Source organism: Pezoporus flaviventris, unplaced genomic scaffold, assembly GCF_033815535.1.
Source record: "Pezoporus flaviventris isolate CSIRO_AGI_PZ_B2104156 unplaced genomic scaffold, CSIRO_AGI_Pfla_v1 ptg000007l, whole genome shotgun sequence".
In the NCBI taxonomy this organism is placed as follows: domain Eukaryota; kingdom Metazoa; phylum Chordata; class Aves; order Psittaciformes; family Psittacidae; genus Pezoporus; species Pezoporus flaviventris.
Genome location: NW_026892555.1, coordinates 55,379,796 through 55,404,574, shown reverse-complemented (window position 1 = coordinate 55,404,574; position 24,779 = coordinate 55,379,796). Strand labels below are relative to the sequence as shown.

Genomic DNA, 24,779 nt, shown 5'->3' with positions numbered 1-24,779 from the left:
GCGTGCTAGATACAGCAATACTGTAAAGGCATCTACAGAGTACCATTTTTCGTTGAGTTCACAGTGCAAAATATACTCTTGAAAGTGAGCTGCCTCTGCAGGTATCTGAGGGTTGCTATCTATTTGAACGTGGCTGAGCATTTCATTTTATCAAAAATGCCACTGAATTCTCATATTTTGTGTGGTCAGTGCAGTCCCCAGGACAACTCTAATGAAGATATGTTCCACCAAGGCAAAAAAACCTAAAAGTTTAAAAATGGAGAAATATTTACAACTTTTCTTTAGTCTGTAAGGTTAAGTTTTCTGTTTTACTATTCTTCAGTGCATTTTCAGAGATAGGTTCCAAGGCTATGAGTATAAGCATTCTGGTCCAGTCCCATACATATCTGCAAGCCTTTTGAAGCGAGGGCCCCAGTCACTGAGGTAATCATAGTTCTGGTCAGAGTTTGAGCTTATAGAATCTAAAGAACTGAGAGACTCTGCCACTGAGCCATTCCCCTCAAATGCATATGTCTGCAGAGAGTCGTAAGGCGGCGCGCAAGGGTCCATGTCAGCTTCTTTTAGTCTTTCCCAGATAAATTCCCTAAAAATGACATTATCTGGAATGCTTTTAAAAGTTGGTCTGCTCAGGAACTGAATCTCAGGTGTCACATCCCTTCTGGTCTTGGTGTCTCGGATGATGTTGAGGTTTCTCAAGGCAGCCATGTCAAAAGCCTCAGTGTCTTCTTCTCCACCACCCTCATCGTCATACCTGACAATATTCTCTCTGATATCTCTCTCTTCATCAAAAATGAGGGGCTCCTTTTTCCGTCGCCTCATGGTGACAATCAGCAAGACAAGAACTGGAATACAGAAAAACTAGAGTTTCAGCAGTGTTAAAGTTTCCTCATATTTGTCCCAGTGGTGCAAGTACTCATTAATCTATATGGCAAAGACCCAAGGAAATAACAGGCAATTTATGCAGTTAGATATGAAACCTAGGAGATCATGAATCAGCTTTTAAACCATAAGCTTTTTAGACATTAAAGAATCTCTTTCTGAAACCACTCTGAATTAGCATCTTCATCTCTAATTCTATATCCTATGCTGTCCACTAAACATAATCTTTAGGACTGATTCAGTCTGATTATTACAGTCTCACAGTCATGAAATAAAATAAAATAAAAAAAAGACCTTTTCCTGAACTCTTAATTGCCCAAGTGATAAAAGCACATTCATAAAGTACCTGAATAGAATTTAACAGCCATGGTTTGGGAAGTGCCTGTATTAAAGTATATGGTCAATCTCTGTGAAATCATAGATTGGAGAACATTGAATTGTTAAGCAATATGTAAAATAAAACTGTCAGCTCACGGATTGAAAGTATCTCTATATAAGACCTCACTTTCCTGTATAGTGCAAAGTACTGTACTTGAGGTTTATGAATTACATCTAATAAGAACTGCTGGGGCTGGATTTTATTGGATCAGCCAATGCTAGAAATGTAATTTGTTTGTTTGTTTGTTTTAATCCCTAAAGTTTCATTCAGTTTTGCAATCTAGTACTAAACTGCAGTGACAGCCAAAAGAACTGGGAGAAACTAACTCAAGGCTCCTCTAGTTCAAATACAGTTTTGGTAGAGAAACATCATTGCTGACAGAAAAAATATGGAACCAGTAACATGATAATTGCACCCATCTGTGGAACATGATGGAATGTGAACCATCGTCCTAGAAAATGATTAATACTATACTGTAGCATCTGGGCATCCACTGACTTAATGATACTCCTAGATAACAACAGGCATCACTATGGCTGTAAACATAACAGTACGTTGAAAAGTGTTATCCCACATTCAATTATTCTTATCTGATTTTATGTTTATTTTTAATCTTAAGTATATGTGATTATATGCATTCATATGTCTAAGGTTTACAATCCTTATAGAATTTTGAAATGACGAATGCTGTAGAAACATCTGGAAAAGCAAAAGCTGATACAGATAAATTTAAGCATGAGCTTCCCTAGGTAGTCTCAGAAGTGGCCTCCATAAATTGTATAAGACTGCCATTCTTGAAAACCCTTCTTTTCATAGAAGAATTTTTAAAATCAATATCAATCTAAGTCACCTGAAGACATGATTTAATATTAGGATCACTTGGTTAGAATAAAACAGTCAATCAGAAATTGTACATGCAGAAAACTCTCTATAGACATTGCAGTACTACTTAGAACTGACTAAAGCATAAGGTGATTTTAAGGGTAGACTTTCTGCAATCCTTCTTATTTTTCTTTGGAGCTAATCATGTCTAAAAATAACACTGGAAAAATTTATTTTTTTTTTTCTAAACTTTTTGACAAATATATTAGGCAATATTTTTCCCCCTTTTTTTCAGTAGCTACCAGGGACACATCTAATGATCCATCTACTAACAGATGCCTTGTGACTTTATTACTGCAGCATCAGCATCACTCTTTCACTTTTTTTGCCCCTGGCATCTCCCTGATTCATGCTTTATGTATTAAATTCAAAAGCTGCTAGTTTGGAGCATTTTGGGTTTTGTATATTTGAACAATATTTACATAAGCAGTTTGACAAGATCAGTTTTTGACCTTCAAAGTGGCTTTCATGAAATTTCATAACATTCTGATATTTCTATAATACAAATTGAGCTGTAAATTATACAGCAGTGAACATAAAACTGTCATCTTAGAGGCAACAATTGCACTCTACTCTTATTGTTTTTCTTTAGTATATGATATATTTTAAAGTTAAAGACAAATTAGCTTGCTGACAGTAAATATACATTTCAGCCAAGATTGCCATTGACATAACTTTTTAATTACTATTAATAATTTCCTTTACTCAAGTGTAAATGCTTTTTTCACACCACTGTCTCTCCTAACACACTCTTAACATGCTTCATTTTGAAAGTTAAATAACTGCTAATAAGTGAAAAATATGAAATTTAATAGGCAGGTTTGCCTAAAGGTACAATAAAAATCAAGACACTATGAAAGATTTATACAGTATTCCTTTTACATCTCACAGTTGCTTAAAGCCAAGAAAAATATGGAATCTTTCTAAAGGTTAAATATTTCAGTATTTAGATGGCTTTATGGGAATATTAATTTCTAGTCTTTCCAGCAGTTATGAACAGGAAAGTTTAACCTCTAAACAAAGATTTAGCTGCATTGCAGGACTTGTGGATTTGAATACAAGCCCCAGACAAATTTCACCGATATCTAAATCAAGTGCAAATGTTTTTAAAGCTTATCCATTTTTTATTAAATAATGATGGGGGGGGGGGGGAGAAAGGGGGAGGGAGATCCCCTACATTTATCACAAGAGCAGAGATTAAATCTGTAATTATTCACTAATTGAACATCTAGAAAACCAGATCTTATGCTTTTTTACAGACAAAATAATGCAGTTATAGAATCAAGTATGCTGGAAAAGACCTTCAAGATCAAGTCCAACCATTACCCCAGGACTGCCAAGTCCTCCCTAAACCATGCCACTGAGGTATGAATGGAAAAATGGAAAAGCTTAAGGGACACATGCATTGCACATTGAGGCTACTAGTTTGGGTCCATACTGATGCACAGAACTCATGCTAAATAGATGAAATGGCAATATTGATTTCATATGTGATTTTAACAAATGAATAAACCAATCAACATTAGAAATAATTATAAGCACTAAATATACAGAACTAATAGAGATAGATCAAAACTAACCTTTTTGTTCTGATTTACATCTGAATTGTTAGAAATGTTGATTTTTTTTTTTTTTAAAAACAGGTAAAATAGCCAAGAGAAAATGTCATTTGTGTTTATATTAGCTGTGCTAATATGTATTTTTCATCCTTGTGTCAGTATAGAAGTAGTGACAGTATCAGTAGTTCCGTTCACCTAAATCAGTCTTTAAACAAACACTTCTGAATACAAGAGCACCTTTTTAGTTTGCTATTTTACAGTGGGCTTTATGGAATTATTATGAAACTTCTATTTTGTATGATCTGGTGAAAAGTCAGGTTTAAGCCACCTGAGCATATTTCTCTGTTTTGGTATTAATCTTTCCTTTTGTATCCAAGGCAACTGCAACATAATTATAAGGAAGCCATAAAAGCCCTGAGATAACCTGAGGGAGAATACGACATACAGCTATACAGTAAGGGACAAAGCTAAATCACAAGCATTATCATGCCAGGTACATGCTACACCCCTAAGCCTGGTATTTACTATAGCAATAAGCCACATCAGCTATGAGCAAATATGCACATTGGTTTGTGCCTTAGGTGTGTTATGATTCATTAATCTGAAGACTGCAGATCCTCAGTCATCGAAGCGGCACTCTAATAACCTATTTAGTTATACCTTGCAGTTGCCTGTAGTCAGATGAGATTTGGGGATTACAGAGGCCAAGTCTCAGGAAACCTGCATTTAATTCTGTTAATAAGCTTCATATCTAACTGTTGTGTAATCAGTTTGGATTGATATTTGCAAAGAGACTGTGACCTTTAAATGCCTACACTGAGTGACCCTAATCAGCTCCATAACTTTCAGAAAACAGCATCAGCACTGCTTACTCAACCACCTTTTAAATGACTTAATTTGGATACCCCTAAATTAAAAGAGTTATATATTTATCATTCTTTAAAATGCAAGACCAAAACCCATGCATCCTACATAGTCACATTCTGTACACATTTTACTTATTTAGAGAATAACATCCTTATAACTAAGACGATTTCTTCTTGTTTATGAATCACACAATTATGTGTGCTAATTTGTGTTCTTGTAGGTATTGTGATACTCAATTCCCCATCCTTCAACTGAAAAAATCTATATTTTGAATTTTAATCAATATATTATTATTTATGTATTCATTAACTAAAATATTATTATATTGCAAATTCTAGTATCACACTGATATGAGGCTTTCTTTGGTGTTTTTAAGAAAATAAGTAATAGCAGATTATATCTAGAAGTATGCAAAATAAAAATTGTGAGAAAAACATTATGGCAATCTAGCTTATCATTGTTTCAATGCAAAGAAAATCTTTAACCTCTCAAATAGAATTGGGCTATCTACAGGTGAACATTCTTTTCTGTGTGATTTTATGTACACATTTTATGCTAAACACTTGTTACAAAAGCAATTATCATGTCTGGAAGATGTTAACTGGAAAAAAACAAATTACCTTGACTTAAATTATTATATAATTTTCAGAGGAGTTAAGAAAATTTCTACTTAATTCTCTAAAATTATATACAGTCTAAAATGAATAAAACCTACCTTTTCATATGCTTTTTTATGGAATAAATTGAAAGAATTTATTTATATTTTTTTTAGTTTTTGTCTTTAAAACATAACTGCACTTGCAGACTGAATAATTATAAAGCAGTTTTGAGTAATTAACAAAGCACTGCAACTTTTTTGTGGAATAAAATTTAGAATTTAATCTCCATAGTCAATATGAGGAGAGAAAAATTTTGGTAAAATGTTTTTAACTTTTAAAAATTATTTTAGTTTGAAAAATTAGTCTACACCATGTTATATGCAATTATAATGAATCAGTGTGATTTAGTAACGTTCTTCTTTCTTAGCATTAGTGAAAACATTGTGTTTAACTAAAATTGATAAGTTGCTTAAGTAAAAATAATAACACTAAGAAATCCCCCTGAGACAATCTGACTCTTGGTCAAGACAAACGGTTATTTTTTAGACAAAAGGATGTTTGGGGCAAGAAAAAATACCAAACCACATCATACTAACTTTAGGAATATAAGAGCTTGCTAAGAATTCAAGATACCAGTGCCAGAACGCATGTATCCATGATATTTATGTAAATCTCATGCCTCCTCTGCTTTACAATTGGCGCTCACAGTGACGAACATGACTGGATTTGTGCTGCGTGTGAACCTTGGGCCAGAAAAAAAATTTCAATTTGGTAGCCTGTCTCCATTTGTCACTGATAAACTCTTGCACCCTTGGTCCCAGCTCTCCAATCACTTGCCAATAGCTGAAACCTGTTTTTTATGATGTGCTACTGGATTTTCAGGATTATTTTTTCAAGAATATATATGTGAAGATTAAAAAAAAATAATAAAAGGAGAAAGCATTCAGCATTCAGCTGATCCCAGAAAATGTATCTAGGAACAAATGAGAGAAGAAGAAAGGCTTTGGGACCAGACAAGCAACAACATTTGACTGATTTTACTGGGCAACAGTGATGCTTAGGCACTTCTTCCTTGGCACCTGGCTAGGAAAAATATAGCAGCAGGATGCAAGAACCAAAATGCAGGACTCAAAGCCAGGGTTAACATACAAACACTGATTAAACTGCCTGCAGCTTTGAATTTTACCCAAAAGGAGCAGTTTATATTGGAAGTGATGACAGCACATACAAATGTCTATTTGAATAAACAATGGTGACGCATTCAGAGAGCTGAGTTTCGAAGTCCAATTCTTTGACAAATAAAATCAATGGTGAATTGGTCATATGCAAGATTCCTCGACAGTGCACAGCCCATTATTCAAAAAGCTTTTCCTCAATTCTTTATGAAAAGCTTCTTCAGCACACAAAAAATGACCAGAACAAAACCTCAAGTTTCTTGATTTATTTGTTGTGTTTGAATCCTGGTTTAAAGAGTAGAATAAGCCAATTATTGCCTGGTAACATACTGTGTCTCCACTCAGTTGTCTTCTTTAAGACTTTATGGCTTCTATTTAAGAAAAGCTTACTGCCAGGCCAGGCTGCATTGCATCTACAACCATTTATAATCTTTGTAAACTCTCTTTCTATGTATATGACAGAAATGATGATGCTTCAATTTGGGATGCATTGAATTGCTACTGTTACAGAATTTTTCGTACATTAGACCAAAGTTTTACTACTGATGCCTATGCCAGTTGATATAAGAGGATCTCTTGTACATTTTTTCAAAATTTATCATTTAGTTTCATGTCCAAATAAAGTTTATTTGTATAAATGGCCTAGAAATGTTACTAGAAATATGGCATTTAAAAATATTCATTAAAACTTTTGGCAATCATTCCCTTCCATTTCTCCTTAAACCTAAGCCTAACCATGTCTTGAGTGAGTTTAAACAATCTTTTGCTGTTAGGGGTTTTTGTCACAAAGATGGAAAACTCTGTAAATGCCATTGCTTATACATAGCTCCTGAGTAAGTTGGCTGGGTTCAATGCAGAAGTAATGATTTTTCTCACTCTGTAACAACAATGCAAGAGGATTTCTTTTTCTGTCTCTTTTAGAAATGTTTGTAGCCGAAGAGAAATTTCCTTCCAATAACTCACAGAAAGGTGAATCAAAGTCAATAAGAAGAGATATTTATACATTGATGAGATAATGCCATGAATAGGAGTGTGGACAAAAGTCTCTTGATTTGACCTATTCAAATTACTTCAGTAACAGTGACAGATAAATCACCCCTGGGGTTATACCAACCTGAGGAGACTCTGGTATACTCTTTTCCCTTAGACTGGTATTTACTGCCATGGAATACAAAAATCTCTCTACTAATAATAACACTCAAAGAACTATTGTGTGCTGAACTGGTACTCTTGTTAACATGTGAACTTTCCAACAATAAGGAAAGCTGCACTTTTACTCAACTGCATCCTGTAGATGCAGGATGATCCTTCGTCTTTACTTCTAATTTGGGCCTTTGTTACTACCATGCAGTCATGTTGCTTAAAGGCTGAGCATGGGATAAGAAATGTTAACAAAACTAGAATGTTGACTCTATTCCACTATTTTCCAGTGTCTATTATCTAATTAAACAACATAAAACCCCACTGCTGCCAGCTGCAGAACTAAGGAAAGGTCATTCTGTGGAAGATAATCAGCTATATATTATTTCCTTTAGTGAATTACCTCTGTTGTATTTTCTGGATGTCATTTGCTCTATATAAATCAATAAAAGTTAAAAAATAAATAGCTGCATCTCCTCTGAAAAAAAGGACACATACTGGTACCGCTGATACAGTAAGTATGCTAATCCAAACACTCTATCTCTTAAACATGACATTTGATGCAAGTGATCTTTGTTTTTCATTTACTATTACTTCATATATATATGTCTGGAGGCAGTTTGATATGTGAACAAAGTATCTGAACTGGAAAATCCCAAATTAAAAATTTGTGTGCCTCATGATAAAAAATGCTGGTCTGCCTGGAATCCTAGGTGTCCCGGTTTACAGAAATCAGGTGGGGGAGGAGGAGGAAGCAGTGTTGAAGCTTTTGTACACATCTATCTATCTATCTATCTATCTATCTATCTATCTATCTATCTATCTATCTATCTATCTCTTTATCACTACTATACATTGAATGGAAAATAGAGGTAACAGGAAAATAACATACCTAGCAGTGTCAATACACAAGCCAATATTGCAATCAGGGCTCCAGTGCTAAGTCCTGCAGGCAAGATATATGCTTCTGCATTGCATGACTGAGCAATACCATCTGCATCACAATCACAGACTCTGATAGTGAGAGTATTAGTGCTACTAAGTGAAGGTGATCCGCTGTCCACAATGAATATTGGCAAGTAGAAGACAGACTGTTCCTGTCTTCGGAAACCATTTCTTCTGGTTAATACTGTTGCAGTATTATCTAGATAAAGGAATAAAAAGAGAAATATAAATTACAAAACTTTTCTAAACCACAAGCCTATAAATAAAACAGTCTTTCACTTAAAAGGATTTTTAAACACATTTATATTATTTCAACAAGTTTATCTTTCCTGGTCATATATTTTTGATGCTGCAGAGAGAATCAGATGAGGAACAATACTTAACTACACAAAAGATTTCCAATTTTCAGAAATGACTTTCAAAATTGCAGATGCCTGTTTAATTTTAGTTCAGCTCACAGTTTCACACTCTTGATAGATAGTTGAAGATGAGCTCACTATAAAAAAAAAACCCTAAATCAAAAATTTACCCTGTTGTAATCAGGTTATCTATGTACATGTTTCAGGTCTAATTTCCAAGGCTCTATTTCAGTTATTTACAGATATAGATATCATGCTAATGTAAGGAATGAACAAATTAACAGGAGAAGAAGTTTGAAGACCAAGGAAATATTTTTGAATGAAAAAAAAGATCCATTTGGTACACAAATACAAGTAATTGCAATGTGTAACCCTAATGCACTTGTTTTCGTCTCATCTGAGTGTCAAGATGACTACTATAATCCACCTAAAATGCATGGTTTGATGCTGCTCTGAGGTGTGATTCAAAAGTCCTTGTGTTCTAGAAAATACATACAAAGCTCACTGTGTTCAATACAGGTTGACAGCTCCTGAGAAGTAGGGAGTTACATCTCCTAGAATGTATAGAGAAGGTCAGTCTATCTATCTATCTATCTATCTATCTATCTATCTATCTATCTATCTATCTATCTATCTATCTATCTATCTATTTACTGAGCTATCTACTTATAGACAGACATATTTATAGTCCTGTAAAGTTACCTTATTGCGTCATCTATTACGACCTATCTGGCAAAACATGAAAGCACTTCATACAGCATCATATGAGATATGCGTAAAATTAATTAACATCAAAAGAGGCAATTGTTGCTGTGTTTTGCAAATCCTTTTATTTTTACTGGCATTACAGAAGTCTGTTATTACTTTTTTTTTTTCCAATTATACATTCTCTGAAAGAGGGCCTGTCTTTCCATTAAATAGTTCACAGTACTTGTAACAATGTCAGACTTCTGCATAGAAAGTGTTTTATAATAATGTTTTGATTATTTTGATCATTATTACTATTACAGTCTTTAGTTTTGAACTGCAAGTTGCTCATATGAAGAAAATTAAGCATCTCAGTAACTACATGCAGGGTAAAGCAATAAATAACTGTGTGAGAGAACTTTAATAGGTCACATTATACTTAGTGAATGTTGTTCAAAGTCTGTCTGTACAAACAATATCCTTTAGTCCACCATATGTCTGTTTTTCTTTTCTTATTAATAAGGATGGCTTTGTAGCTCTGGTTTAGTACTAATCCATAAAAGAGCAAGAGTAACATAGCGTCTATTTAGTTCTATTTGCTTCAGCTAATAGTTAAATTGACTGACACATGCCCAGCTGCCTCCTATGCAATACAACTAACGAGAACACCAATTAGAAGCATGTTCTCAAATATTTTAGCTAATAGAAACATGATGTCAATGGGAGTCTTTGTATAAGTCTTTGGGGAAATAACCATAAGATGTCTGCATAGATATTGTAGGCAGCTTCCATTATCAAAAAGATTCTTCAATAGGTGGTATACTTAATGAAAATATTTGGTTTTCTAAAAAAAAAAAAAAATCAAAAAAAAATCAAAAAAACACAAAACCCCATACAAACACAAAACCAGAAAAGCAACACTTGTTCTTTATGCACTAAGTTATATTAATAAAACAAATTCCTGGACATTTTTCATTCGCGACCCCAAGGTTAACTCTAATTTAGATAAAAATCTATAAATACAAGGAAAAAATATAAGAAGAGTGACTTCTGGAAATAAAAGTATATATATATATATTTGAAGCTACTTTGTTTGGCTCAAGGTTTTAAATAATTCAAATAACAACTTAATTTCCTTTACAACTCTATAGATAGTCTATTTTGTAGGCTGATTGTAGTTCAGTTTGCTTCCTTACCAGAATAGAGGTTTATGTAGGTAATAATCAGCACAATATATTCAGACTGGAAGGTGTTAGTGGTGAATATTTACTCCCCAAAAATGCCTTTACCTTTGTTGTCTTGCAGTGTAAAATTGTGGTTATTTGCTGCCTCTGCTGTTAAACTGAAGTAGAACTGATGGCCATTCGGTGGATCATCTTTATCAATTGCACTGATTTTCTGGATCACCTGTTTTGAGGTACATCAGGGTTCATTGTTTGGAATGGTAAGAAACAAATGCACATACACTGTATAATTCCTCTAATACTTATTAAAGTATCAATCCTTCCTTGAGTCTTACCCATATTGCATTTTTTCTTTCTAATCTCCTAAGCATGTGTAGACACTATAAAACCAAAAACAGTGACATGACTCTTTACTTTTCCTGTACCAAATATATTGTCCAAAAGCAAGGATTTGCAGCCACTATGAGAAAGTTTTAGGTCCTGTCATTCAACAGACCTTGGAGTATAAACTGCTTGGCAGTAGAAGTGCATGGACCTTTATGTAGTTATCAATGACTGAAATCCATGCTGTAAACTTTCACAAGGAAGCAAATATCCCTTTGGGTATTTTAATTCATGCACTTTTTTTTATTTTAATATGAAAAATAAAAAGCCAAGTCATTACTATATTAATAATTACTGGATTTTTTTTTCCAATTTTATTTTCTAAAATTCAGTCAAAATCTGCCCCTAAAAAAGAGTTTCACCGTTGTTTACAATCCATAAAAAATGAATATTCACAGATATTCAGAATATTCAGACTAGATCCCAGGAGAACCAAAAATAATAGTTCAATGAGAACACACATATTCTGTGTTTCTCATGAGCACAAAACAATAATCATAGTGTTTTCTTTTAAGGATCAAATTTATGCTGTGAAATTGAAATGTGCAATAACATCACCTGCCATAAATAGGGCAATATTCAGGGAGAAACAAAAGTGCAAAGTCTCCCAGGGAATATGTGGGATCAACGTAGGTGAATCATTCACTAGTTTTCTGGGAGAAAGAATAGAGAATGAGATAATATATTTATTTTCTGAGTTCTTACAAAGTAGAAGGGAAAAGTCCAAATATAAGACATACCTAGGATAAACAATACCAGGTAGTTTTAGTTGAGTCTAGGACTATTTGAAAAACATTAAGGGAGTTAAAGGCACTGAGGAATATGGTAAGAATATATCTCCCTTATGAAATTATGGACTTATGGACCATACTTCTCAAGGGAAATAAAAATAAGTACACTTTTTAGAAATTATAGGCCTTTTGTCTGAGAAAAACCTCCATGTCATGACTTTCCACTTCCCAGTAAAATTAGGAGGAAGTATGCATTCTTAATAGTTTTTAAAATTAGGTGAGTCTTGCAAAATGTGTCAGTTAGATCAGTAAAAAACCCAGATGTTTCATCAGTCCCTTAAACTAACAATTTTTATGCCTGAGTCTTTCTCTTCAGAGGTATGGTGAAGATAGAATCATAGAATGGTTAGGGTTGGAAAGGACCTTAAGATCATCTAGTTCCAACCCCCCTGCCGTGGGCAGGGACACCTCACACTAAATCATCTCACCCAAGGCTTCAACCAACTTGGCCTTGAACACTGCCAGGGTTGGAGCATTCAGTTTCCCTGGCCAACCCATTCCAGTGCCTCACCACCCTAACAAGAAAGAATTTCTTCCTTATATACAATCTAAACTCCCCCTGTTTAAATTTTAACCTGTTACCCCTTGTTCTGTCACTACAGTCCCTAATGAAGAGTCCCTCTCCAGCATCCCTATAGGCCCCCTTCAGATACTGGAGGGCTGCTATGAGGTCTCCACGCAGCCTTCTCTTCTCCAGGCTGAACAGCCCCAACTTTCTCAGCCTGTCTTCATATGGGAGGTGCTCCAGTCCCCTGATCATCCTTGTGGCCCTTCTCTGGACTTGTTCCAACAGTTCCATGTCCTTTTTATGTTGAGGACACCAGAACTGTACACAATACTCCAAGTGAGGTCTCATGAGAGCAGAGTAGAGGGGCAGGATCACCTCCTTTGACCTGCTGGTCACACTCCTTTTAATGCAGCCCGGGATACGGTTGGCTTTCTAGGCTGCAAGCTCACACTGCCGACTCATGCTCATTTTCTCATCGACCAGCACCCCCAAGTCCTTCTCCACAGGGCTGCTCTGAATCACTTCTCTGCCCAACCTGTAGTTGTGCCTAGGATTGCTCTGACCCAGGTGTACGACCTTGTATTTGTCATGGTTAAACTTCATGAGGTTAGCATCAGCCCACCTCACAAGCATGTCGAGGTCCCTCTAGATGGCATGGTTTGATTAATATTGCTTGTGCTGCTCATCAAAGCATCATTTTTACTGCCATAAGACGATTCTATTTCATCTTGAAGGCATTCACAATGTATAGCTGCCTATCTGCTAAAAATAAACATTAAAAATTATCAAGTCATACCTGACCAGCTTGAGCATTTTCACAGACAGTTGTCTCATACTCCATGGCAAACTCAGGGGCATTGTCATTGATGTCAAGGATAGTTATGGCTACATAGCCTCTCCCAATCTGTGCTGGATTCTCTATGGAGAAAGAAGGCAATAAAACAATCAAGAAAATCTTCTTGCAAATTATTCTTTGGGTCAGCACATTCTCATTTGCATTCTTCTTTTGCATATACGTGTCAAATCAAATACAATGCCTCCTAGAAAGACAAAGAAAGTCTTGGTTTGATCTTCTGTACCTGGTGGAAACAATATTTATGTTTTCCAGCTTCCTCAATTAAACTAAGATTTTAGTCTCAGGGATGAACTGAAAATCTACATCACTGAAACACATCATGTGGAAAGATAAAAGCAAGATGGTGTAAAACCATTGCCAAAGGGTATAGCTATCCCGAACAGTGCTCTGAATATTGGGAATAGCATGGTTATTATGGGTTAAATACATTGTTGTTGCAACTTCAATCAGTATATTAACAAGTTAAAACCAGAATTCCATCAGCTATGTGTAACAGAAAAAAAGAGAAAACTATACACCCAAGCAAATCCCAAAGTATTTAAAGTCACACAGAACTAAGTATTTCAACACTGTCATTAACACATTGAACACCTTAAATATTAACCACATTCTTAAACTGATGCACACCTTTAGCTAATATACAAATCTGTTCAGGGTTCAATGTCATAATTTAATCTTAAACAGTAAATATTTTTTGACTACGTATAAAGGACATCAGTGTGTGCTTTACTTAAATTTTCTAGATAACACCTCTGTTTTTGAGCAGAAAAAAAGATATTGTATTATTTTTTTACCACAAGTGGTAATATTAGTGATACAGCAGGGCAGAATGAAAAACTATACAAACCTTCATAAATGTATCTATCTTTTTATAGGGTATTACAACCACATTTTAGTAAGTATTTAGTAAGTATTTAAACCAGTGCATCCAAGCATAGATCACAAAATGGAATTTATTTTGTTGTTTTGTTTTTTTTTTTCCCACATCTGAAATACCAGAGGAGTAACAAATTCCACCAGCAACTTTTTCTTCTGCTGATTTAAGCTTATTGAAAGCCAAGCAGGCCATAAACATAAATTAAAGCGTTGTAGGGTATTACTTGTGCTCCTAGACTCTCACTTGTGTCACTTGGCTGCCTTGTTAGTTTTGTTATTACCCAGGAAAATTTTTGGTTCCCATGCTTGCCTCCTAGACCAAAATTCTCTCCTGAGAATACAAGATAAATTCGCACAGACACCAAATGTAAAAGTTAGCTTTCAGATTAAAAACTAAATTAACCTCAGCACAAGCAAAAAGTGAGGATTTTTAAAATAGCATGCTAGAGAACGGATAACTCTTCCTATCACAGCCCAACAGAGTAATAATAAGGATGAAATCTGAAGAAACAATTTCTTTGAATATAAAGGCAAAAATAGATATTTTTTTACAGAATGTATTCACAGCTAAGCAAGTTTAGGTTTAAACTTGCATTAATAGAATTCTCATTTTATGTTTTTCAGTGGTTTGATTCTTCAATACTTTTCATTTTACAAGAGAAAAGATACCAAGTACAATATATCTACAGTCTTACCTTAGGAAAGTTAAACCACACAAGCAGCCATATCCCTTTCTTTCATGCCTTTTAGGAATGCTGTTGTTGACCAACAGCAACCAACTCTGAGTGTCATCATTAAAATGGGTTAATTGGTCTCCTCTGTATTCTGTGTCACTTTTCCTCTAATGATGCTTGGTCTGAGACTGTTGACTTAACATATCTCACCCTTTTTTGTTCTTATTTTTCAGAAGACTAAAGACTATGAAGGTGTGAGGAGAATTAAAGAGCAAATACTTTATCTGTTGTGTTTCTAATTTTTATCACAGTCTTTTACACTAAGAACTTATTTTTATTTGCCATGCTATTAACCTGTCATAATTTTTCTTAGAGTGCTGCTGATCACAGCTAAGCCTGAAGTTTTACACATAAACATCCAATAAAATATTTAAATTGCTACTTACGACTCTCCATGGCCAAAACCGTGATATTATGAACAGCATTAGTTTCCCTGTCCAAAGATTTGGCAGTTGTAATGACTCCACTGTTGGCATCAATATTGAAATACCTCTCCAGGTCTGTGTTTCGGTCTATCGAGTACCTATGTGAAGAATGAAAGAAAACTTCTGATTTATGTTTAGGTACAACTTGTAAAAATGAAAAAAATAATAGTGAGAAAGGTTCTCCACTCTTTCACTATTTTGGGTATTGATCTACACACTTTCTCTGGGGTGTTGAGAGTATGCATAGGTGAGAGAATTACACAATGACCTGTGCAGTTATAGTGTCCTCTTTAACTGAGGTTATAGGTATTCCCCTCTCTTTTCTTTCTTCCTCTCTGCTGTAAGGCAAATTTTCATTTAGTCATGGAATAGCACCCTCCCGAGCCCCAGAAAAGGAGAAGGAGAGATGGAAGTTTGCTACATGGCTGTACCATCCTGGCATTGCTCCTATGGGGGCTGTCAGTCTGTGTACAGTCCTTCCTCGTGTGAACAGAAGAGGTCCTGAGTCAGCCAAAGTGGATGATAAAAAAGAGGAAGAAAGAGAGAAAACAGGAAAGAGAGAGATGATGCAGAGTAGGTCAAGAGATTATTTCTCATCACTGTCAGCTCTTGGTGATTTACTTTCATTAGACAAACACAGGCTTATGCCCTTACCTCTTTGGCTTAACATATCTTTTCCTCCAAATTTGCTTTAGGAAGGGGAAATGAGCTCCTTAGCAAACAGAAAATAGCATAGGGGAAAAGGTCAAAATTTCTGTGGGTGTTTTGCTTATAACCCTTTTGAGAGAAAGGGACAGTTGATTAGGCAGATTTAGATTTACAACTGGAATATTCTTGATATTTAATCTAATATTGGGTCAGATTCTCACACTCTCATTTAGATCAAGCATGTACTGCAGAGCTCTTCCCTACACACAAGGTGAATTAAAATGTCTCAATCAGACCAAGTGAGATCATTGCAACTACTGTCATACTGATGATAGATTACTGATAAAACTTTAACCAAATAATCTGAACAAGGTAGAAGGAAAGAATTATGGAAGATAGTTTCACAGAATCATAGAATCGTAGAATCATAGAATGGTTAGGGTTGGAAATTACCTTATGATCGTTTCAATTTCCCTGCCATTGTCAGGGACACCTCCCACTAGACAAGGTTGCTTGAAGCTGTATCCACCCTGGACCTGAACACTGTCAGGGATGGAACATTTATCACTTCTTTGGGCAACCTGTTCCAGTGCCTCACCACCATCACAGTAAAGAACTTTTTCCCTATACCTAATCTGAACTTCCCCTGGCTTAATTTGAACCCATTACCCCTTGTCATGCCACTACAGTCCCTGATGAAGAGTCCCTCTCCTGCATGCAGTCCCTCTCTGGCAGTTCAAAAATGGGACTCCCCAGATATAATGATCTTCTGACACTGTTTGTTTGTTCTCTGTTGTAATATATAAACTCCTATTTTGTTCTGTTACTGTGTTTTTATCTATCTCTCTTGGCTGCAAAATCTTAGAGCAGAGGCTTGCTACATAATTAGAACTGTTTTGCCATATTATGTCCCAAGAAGAGAATGAAGAGAGAGAACAAAATAAAAAGCCACAACAATAGCAGCATCAATTTTCATGTATTCAGGCTTTGCCCTGGGTTCAGCAGTAGCAGTCATTTTTCTCCTTCTTAGTAGCTGCTGCAGTGCTGTTTTTGCCTTTCAGCCTGGGAACAATGCTGATAACACTGATGTTTTTAGTTGTTGCTAAGTAATGTTTACTCTGACCAAGAACTTTCTGAGTCTCATGCTCTGACAGGGAGGAGGGGAAGCTGGGAGGAAGCAGACAGGACACCTGATCCAAACCAGCCAAAGAGGTATTCCATACCACAGCATGTCATGCACCCTATATAAACTGGGGGTAGTTACCCGGAAGGGTTAGATCACTGCTCAGGTAGGGCTGGGTATCAGTTGGTGGGTGGTGAGCAGTTGTATTCTCTTCTCTTGTTATTTTCCTTATCATTATTATTATTGGTGGTAGCAGCAGTGGTTTGTGTTATACCTTAGTTACTGGACTGTTCTTATCTCAACCCGTGGGAGTTACATTCTTTCAATTCTCATCCCCATCCCTCCAGGAGCAGGGGAAGATGAAGGGGGGGAGCGAGCAAGCGGCTGCATGGTTCTGAGTTACCAGCTGGGCTTAAACCACAACATAGATTTATTTTATTTTAACTGTAGTTTATTTTTGACTTTATTTCATGCTAGCACTATTGTCTATCTAGTCAGCAGTGCTCTTCAGCTGTTTTGTCCATGGCAAGTTTCCCATGAGACCTCTGCTATATAGTCAGTCATGGCAGGCCCTGTAGCTGGGATTCAGTCTCCTGACAGCCCTCAGATTTCCTAACCATTAACATTATAACTATGCAATTTGAAGAACCAAAGACCTTTCTTTAAAAAAATAGTAAGAAAGAGCAAGAGACTAAAGAATAAAAGAAAGGCGAGAAAGATAGGAAAAAAAAAAATCAATAAATAATAAAAAAAGGCAGAAAAGAGGAAGAGAGAGAGGGAGTGAGGGAGGCAAGAAAAAAGGCAGGGAGGGAGTCAGGCAGAGAGACAAGCAGGACAGAGGGAGTCAGAAAGAAAGGATGAAAGGATGGGAGGAAAAGAGGGAGGGAGGGAGGGAGAGGGGGGAAGGAAGGAAAGAAGGAAAGAAGGAAGGAAGGAAGGAAGGAAGGAGGGAGGGAGGGAGGGAGGGAAGGAAGGAAGGGAAACAAACAAGTTATGCAAGTTAGATTATAGATTCTTATGAAACAAGAAAAAAAAATTTATACACAGGAAGCAAGCAGTTTCCTTTAATTTATTTATAAGTATCGTATCCATATTCAAATTCAAAATATATATATATTTTAAATACTTTTAATCCTTTAATTCCTTGCAGCCATTAAGACTTAAAAATCTTTGAGCTGCAGGAGTTTTAAATCCTTTATTTATGCTAGCTCGAACATAAATAATTCTTTGGTCCTCACATGATAACCTCTTATTTTCAAAATATTTATTGCTTCCCCCTCCTCCCACCCAGTATTGTCAAGGTTTTAATTGTTTCTGATCTTGTAACTTTGACATTTTTTGAACTGTATCAAATCTAATTTTAATCAATATAATCCAGTGTTTGGAATTTGGAATACTTATTTGTAGATTAACAATTTAAACTTCTTAAATAGATCATGAAAAGTATTATGCATTAATCCTCCTTAACACATTCTAATTTTAGGTGAATCTGGCTCTGATGTATATCATAGCAGATGCAGGACAGCTTTATATCATATGAGCTGGCAGTACCACTGACAAGGTACATTGCAGGTTCACAAGTGTATAGATAAACTTGCACTATTTTTTTTTTTCTTCCTTCTCAAATTCCATATGACTTTGAAGCAGAAGAATTCTCCAGGATGTTAGTTAAGCTGGTGATATAGCTAGTTTTCATGTTGGAATTCTAAAAGTAATCTGATCAAATCAAAGTCATGCTTATGTCTGCATAGAATTCAAAGAAATTCTGAGTATGGACTGCATTTATGGAACTGCATTTAATCCCACCCTACATGATTCCTCTAAACCAGATATTGTGCAACAGATGCTAACATCAGTGCCAGAAAACACTGCCACAGGAAAGAAAAATCTCAGCAAAGATAAATTTCACGAGTAAATACATGCCAACCATCCATCTAGGACTTGTTTATGAATGATAGGAATCAGTTATTTTGAATATGTTGCAAATATATAATGAAAGAGAGAGATAATACTTATGTCACCTCTAAGGGTGAAACAGAGTGCTTTATTTTTTCAATTTGAGATGGCTGCTTTAGAAATTACAGAGATACACTACAGTTCCAATATCATCCTCAATGCATGAAAGTAAAAATCCAGCATCACAAAAAAGGTGATCTCTAAATGAGGCTTGTACCTGTTTTCTACGTATGCCTTAAATGAACAATAATAATGAATGAAACTTGGTACTAACTTCCAATTGTGAATGTGTTCCTTCTCATACAGGTTATTAAGTTCTCAAAATTCCTGAGTCAGAAGTATTACCCTTTAGATCCTCTGCATGTTCCTTTGACAATTATTATCACTATTCTCCATAAGAAAAGCTCTAAGTAACTCTATTGGTTTAACTCAAGTGGTGAGTCTTTGTTCCTGATCTTTGACCTTAGATGCAGACAAACATGAGACTGATAATTTGTGTTTTCTTATGGTTTCTTTATGAACCTGGACATTATACTGTGGAAGATGTGTACGTACTTTACAGACTGTAAGCAAAGGAAGAAACCCTTGACAGTTTTCACACATCTCTAGTATTCAGCATTTGTCTGCAGCAAAATTTGCAAAAATCAAAAGATAATTCCATTTAACCACTCAGACTAGGACAGGACATGTCTTATCCTATCCATTTCTCTCACAATAAGAGTTTTTTCCTAATGTTTTACTGTGGGACCTTGTCTCTGGTTTACCATGGAGGACTCTATGTGCAATTATATTACACACACACATACACACACATATATGGCGGCTTTGTTTGTTTGGGGTTTTTTGTCTATGTTGATTTAAGAGAACATAATTGTTCTAAATAATAAAAGACTCTGTAAATTTACAGAGAAATAGATATGAGTAATATGTTGAGGATTTTTCGTTTGTAATCCTGAAACTATATCTTCACTTCTTTGTTTTATAGAGATTAAAATATATTCTTTTCTCAGAGATTGTGTAGTTCAAGCATACAAAAGTAAAAATAAACTCTTAGAACATCTCAATCTTCTTTTGCGAGGGAAAAAAAAATAATAATTGTTTTCATTGTAATTAAAGACTTTCTCACATCAAAATGAATGACTTCAATGGTTAAATGAATAAATAGTTAAGACATAATTACCTGACAGGGCTATTTGAGGCATCTGGATCATGGGCCGCTACAGTTCCAATGATAGTGCCCACCTTTGCTGCTTCAGACACCACCATGGAGTACAAACGTGAAGTAAACACAGGCGGCTCATCAACATCTTCTACAATAATCTTCACTGTTGTCATGTCACTGAAGGGTCCCAGACTCAGGAAGCGAGGGTCAATATGCATATTTGCTGCTTCTATCCTCAGCGTATAGCTTGTCTTAGCTTCAAAATCCAGCTCCTGTACAGGTGAAGTTATTTGGAAATTTTATTATCCTGTGATGTTGACATAAAACTTTCACTTAAAGCTATCAATAAATACAAAATGAACGTTGCCACTTGCATCCAACCTCCTCTTTTGATTGGCAGAGCATAGCTGATGGCTCAGTTTTTAGCTTTGTCAAAACACTATTTGCAGTGTCTTGCTAGTGAGTACTACCCAATGACTTTAATGATAAAAGTATTTCTACCATGTGAATGAAATGGCAAAACTTTCTGTGAGGACCACATTCTCCCCCATTAGTTCATAACTGTGAATCAATACTTCTTTTTGTCTTATTCACATTTTATCTAAGGTAATGTCATATACTTTATACTATACTACCCAAACATAACAACTCTATAAAATTCACTAGTGAAAACACCTCATTCAGAAATTTGTGGGTGGGTTGTTCTTTTTGTTGGGGGCTTTTTTTGCAGAGCATTGGGATTGACTTTAATCTCTGTATGAATTTGTGAAGAAAATGCGGCAGTCAGTTAAACTGCATTGTTTGTATGAGAATATTTTGTACCGAGATGCAGCCTTGAGATTGTTTTTGTTTATTTTTCTTATTAATTAAAATGCACATTGTTTTTCTTTCACCTTCATTCTGCTTTAATTTTCTTTGATAAGTACAGGGTTTGTTTAAATAAATACTGAATTGGAATTAAAAATTACCACCCCCAACTAATGGTATATTTGTTGTCTGGAGAAGAGTCCCATAAAGAAAATTATTTTGGAGGCAAAAAAGTATCTTACTTTGCAGGCGGTTATCAAATGAAAGCCTCACATTAATGTTAGCACCATTTTCCTTATATCTATAGTCTTAGTTTGTCCACTCACACCAAATGCCCAGCTATTCTTTTGAAATTCCAAGTTTAATGATTAAGTACAACAACAAAACACCCAAGCATTTCTAAAAAACTGCAGTCTGGTTACTCAACTATTTTTTAAAAACTAGAATTCCAAGTGCATAAAACAGATTAAAAAAGGTTTTCCACAGTTCTGATTCTGAATGCATCATAGGGATCTAAAATGTGTTTGCAAAATAATCTGACATCATCTGCAAAATGTCACTGTATTCACTCAGAGGAGCAGCAGAGGTGAAACACACATCTGTTGACCTACAAGTGCAAGGCTCTAAGTTCTTCATTGAGTTTCAGTAGCATAAATCCCAAATGAGTAACTTAAAGTAAGCAATTATGCTGGTGTTACAATACTGTTGCAAAAAGTCTAGATTTAAAAATGAAAAATGTAATCCAACACATCACAAAGGCACTGAAATTTTATAACCTCTATGTAGCAACAAAAGGTTTCTCCAAATGGGAATACATGTGATTCTCATGTTATGCAAACTCTTGGATTGAATCAGAGCTGTAGTACGTATAGTTCTCCAAACACAGATATGCCATAAAAGAAAGGTTTTCTGGATACTGGTCACTATACTGGATACAACTGGTCAGTATTTATTACTAAAGCATAGCTGGATTTTTTTTTTTTAATTTAATCTTGGTTTTATACCTAAAATACAATATTTGTGCTAGGAAACTAACCTCAAAGGCATAATGCAAACGTAATGTGGTGACAGGATGATGAAAAGTGCCTCAGAAACTATATTGTATGATGGTAATACTTAAGAAACTGATATGACCAGATGAGAAGCAAGGTTAAGGAGAAGACAATCAAGCACACATATCTTAAAGTCTTCACATTTTCTAGTAAAAGCATCATATTAACTGAAGAATTTATAACCTGAAGAATGTCAAAGACAAAAGACTGAGATTTGTTGTTCTAAAAAAAACCCAACCAAACAACCAAAACCCAAGCTTCTAGTGAACTATATTTTCAATCAGACAGTACAAACATATGTAGTGGAAAAGGGGAGGTTAATTCATTTGCATTAATCAGTGACATCTGTTGAAATTGAATGACTGAGATTACAGCAATCAAATACATTAAAATATCAGCCTAGGGAAGAGAAGGCTCTGGGGAGACCTTGTAACAGTCTTCCAATACCTAAAAGGGGCCCACAAGTAACCTGGAGAGGCAATTCTTACAGAAGCATGTAGGGCCCTTGTAAATACAAGGGGGAATAGCTGTAAATTGAAAGAGATTTAGAGATTAGATTAAACATTCAGAAGAATATTAGTTAGGAAGAAATTCTTTACTATGAGGGTGGAGCAGGTTGCCCAGAAAAGCTGTGGATGCCCCATCACTGGCTGTGTTCAAAGCCAGGTTTGATGGGCTTTTTGGTCTAGTGGAAGGTGTCCTTGCCCATGGCAGTGGGGTTCGAAGCAGATGATCTTTAAGGTCCCTTCCAACCCAAACCATTCTATGATTCTATAATATATATTATGAGACTGAAGACAAGATATCCTCGAGATACGCTAATTACAACACCACAGTCATCTTAAGAAAAGATATTATAATAATTCTGATTTAATAAAGAAAGTGTGTAGAGCATGGTCTATGTGATTGGACAAATTACATAAATTTTAATTTTAATAGACTAAAGACTATAATAACAAAATATTATTTAAATTAATTTTTAAGATATCCCCATGTTTATTGATTAAAGACTAAATTAGACCTCTAATTTTTGAAATTATAAAAATATGCTTTCCATGTGAATGTTTATCACAAGGGCTGACACACTTCTAAAGTATAGAATTTCATTCTTGGAGAAATAATTCGTTCTTTATTTGACTGAATTACAGGAGTGTTAGACTAGCAGAGGATACACAAAGCTCACTTTCATTAGAAAGGTATTTCCTCATTGAGAAGGATGAAAAAGTAATGATATAGATGCATATTCTGAGCAGGCTTGCTTACTAAGTGTTACTTTTACCTTCTCTAACTTAGCCATGTACATCTGAGAAAATCACCACATAGTGCTTACTATGAGTATAGCAAAATTCTTGTAGAGAAGAAATCAGATGTCTACTTTTAAATGCCTGTTTTTCACCAGTCACTGGTAAGGAAGTCTCAATAAGTAGAAGAAATAAACATCTGCTTTCAGTGACATGAATCCTGCCTTAGGATTACTTTAGATACCTGCTGGTATCCAGTGTTATTGATAGTTTCCAAAAGCTATAAGGTTCTTTTAAAATTAAAAATAAATAAATTTAAAAAATCTATTACATCAACATATACAGTGGAAAAGAGCTGGCATCTAAAAGAGGGAAGTATGGATTGTCAGAAGGTTTTTAAGACATTAAATGTAGTGTGTTATACAGATGCAATATTATTGTTTTATTTTAGATCTTTGTAACAGAGTTTATCTACTGTGGGTTGTGACAATCTCTAAAAATTCTGCAATCATCCTCAGTCTGGTCCTATAAGGTACATCCTCAGATCCAGTGGTGAATACACAGGCACCAGGCTTTGACGCATAATATAATCTTGAAAATTAAACAAAACCTCTAAAATATAATTAGCATGCAAGAGTTCTTGACCTCGTGGAAATGTGTTAACAATTCAATGATATTATAATGAAGATACTACATATTACGGATATTAAAGAAAGACTGAACAAATGAACTGAGAACATTTCCTCTTTTTTTGTTTCTTCTTATCTAATTATCACGAATGTCTGTTATATAGACAGTATTATTTAACTGGCCTTTAGATCATATCTTCATTATTTCTTGCTATAACAAAAGGACAAGATTCCAATAATGGAATACCAAGTCAACAGACTACTACAAATCACTTTGTGTTGAAGGTTAAATGGAAAATGTATGCTTCAGTCCTTCAGTACAGTGAATAGAGCTTGACAGCTTCATTAATATCTGTGCATTAATGTTATCTGATTAGATTCTGTGCAGGATCCATTCATCTTTCTCTCATACGGAGGTTTGTGAGGCCTTTTTTTGGTTTTGGTTTGTTTGGGTTTTGCTTTTTTTTCCTTTTAAAGGGTAAGAATTTTATCCTGTCTGAAGGAAAATAAGTCATCTATACTACAGGAGCTGGATATGAAGTTAGTGTTCACAGGAAGCCTATCTTTTTGTAATGTTTATCTTTTATCGTATGGTGACTTCGTGATAATGCACTTTTCAGAGATGAAAATCCCATTTTTAAGTCCATCTTAGGTTTTACATTGAAAACTGCAGTACATCAAACAAATGCACAGTATCCCTCAAAGGAACCATGGAATCCTCAAGCTCTTACATTGTGAACTTCAGTAAAGAATTAAAAGAAAAAATTCTAACTGAAAAAAAAAAAAGTGAAATGTTAACTGTAATAGAAGGATAGCTTTTTCACTTAAAAGCTTTTGCATAAGCCTCTCATTTTTATAAAATTGTTAATATTACTCTTGGAATGAATCCAGGTTTTAGAACAATCTCTTAGCAGTCAGTTTCTATGACAAAG

At 35.1% G+C, this 24,779-nt stretch overlaps 1 protein-coding gene across 1 annotated transcript in view; it reads right to left on the bottom strand.

The window, feature by feature from the left end:
* Positions 1-289: 289 nt before the first annotated feature.
* The window catches only part of CDH7 (cadherin 7), an 80,325-nt gene continuing 55,835 nt past the window's right edge, over positions 290-24,779 (bottom strand). The window contains exons 7-12 of the mRNA XM_061448860.1: positions 20,137-20,390; positions 15,191-15,327; positions 13,135-13,256; positions 10,761-10,878; positions 8,373-8,624; positions 290-842 (exon numbers count right to left, since the gene is read on the bottom strand). Of these exons, the coding sequence (XP_061304844.1) occupies positions 349-842; positions 8,373-8,624; positions 10,761-10,878; positions 13,135-13,256; positions 15,191-15,327; positions 20,137-20,390 (1,377 nt within the window). The 3' untranslated portion in view covers positions 290-348. The remainder of the gene's footprint in view (positions 843-8,372; positions 8,625-10,760; positions 10,879-13,134; positions 13,257-15,190; positions 15,328-20,136; positions 20,391-24,779) is intronic.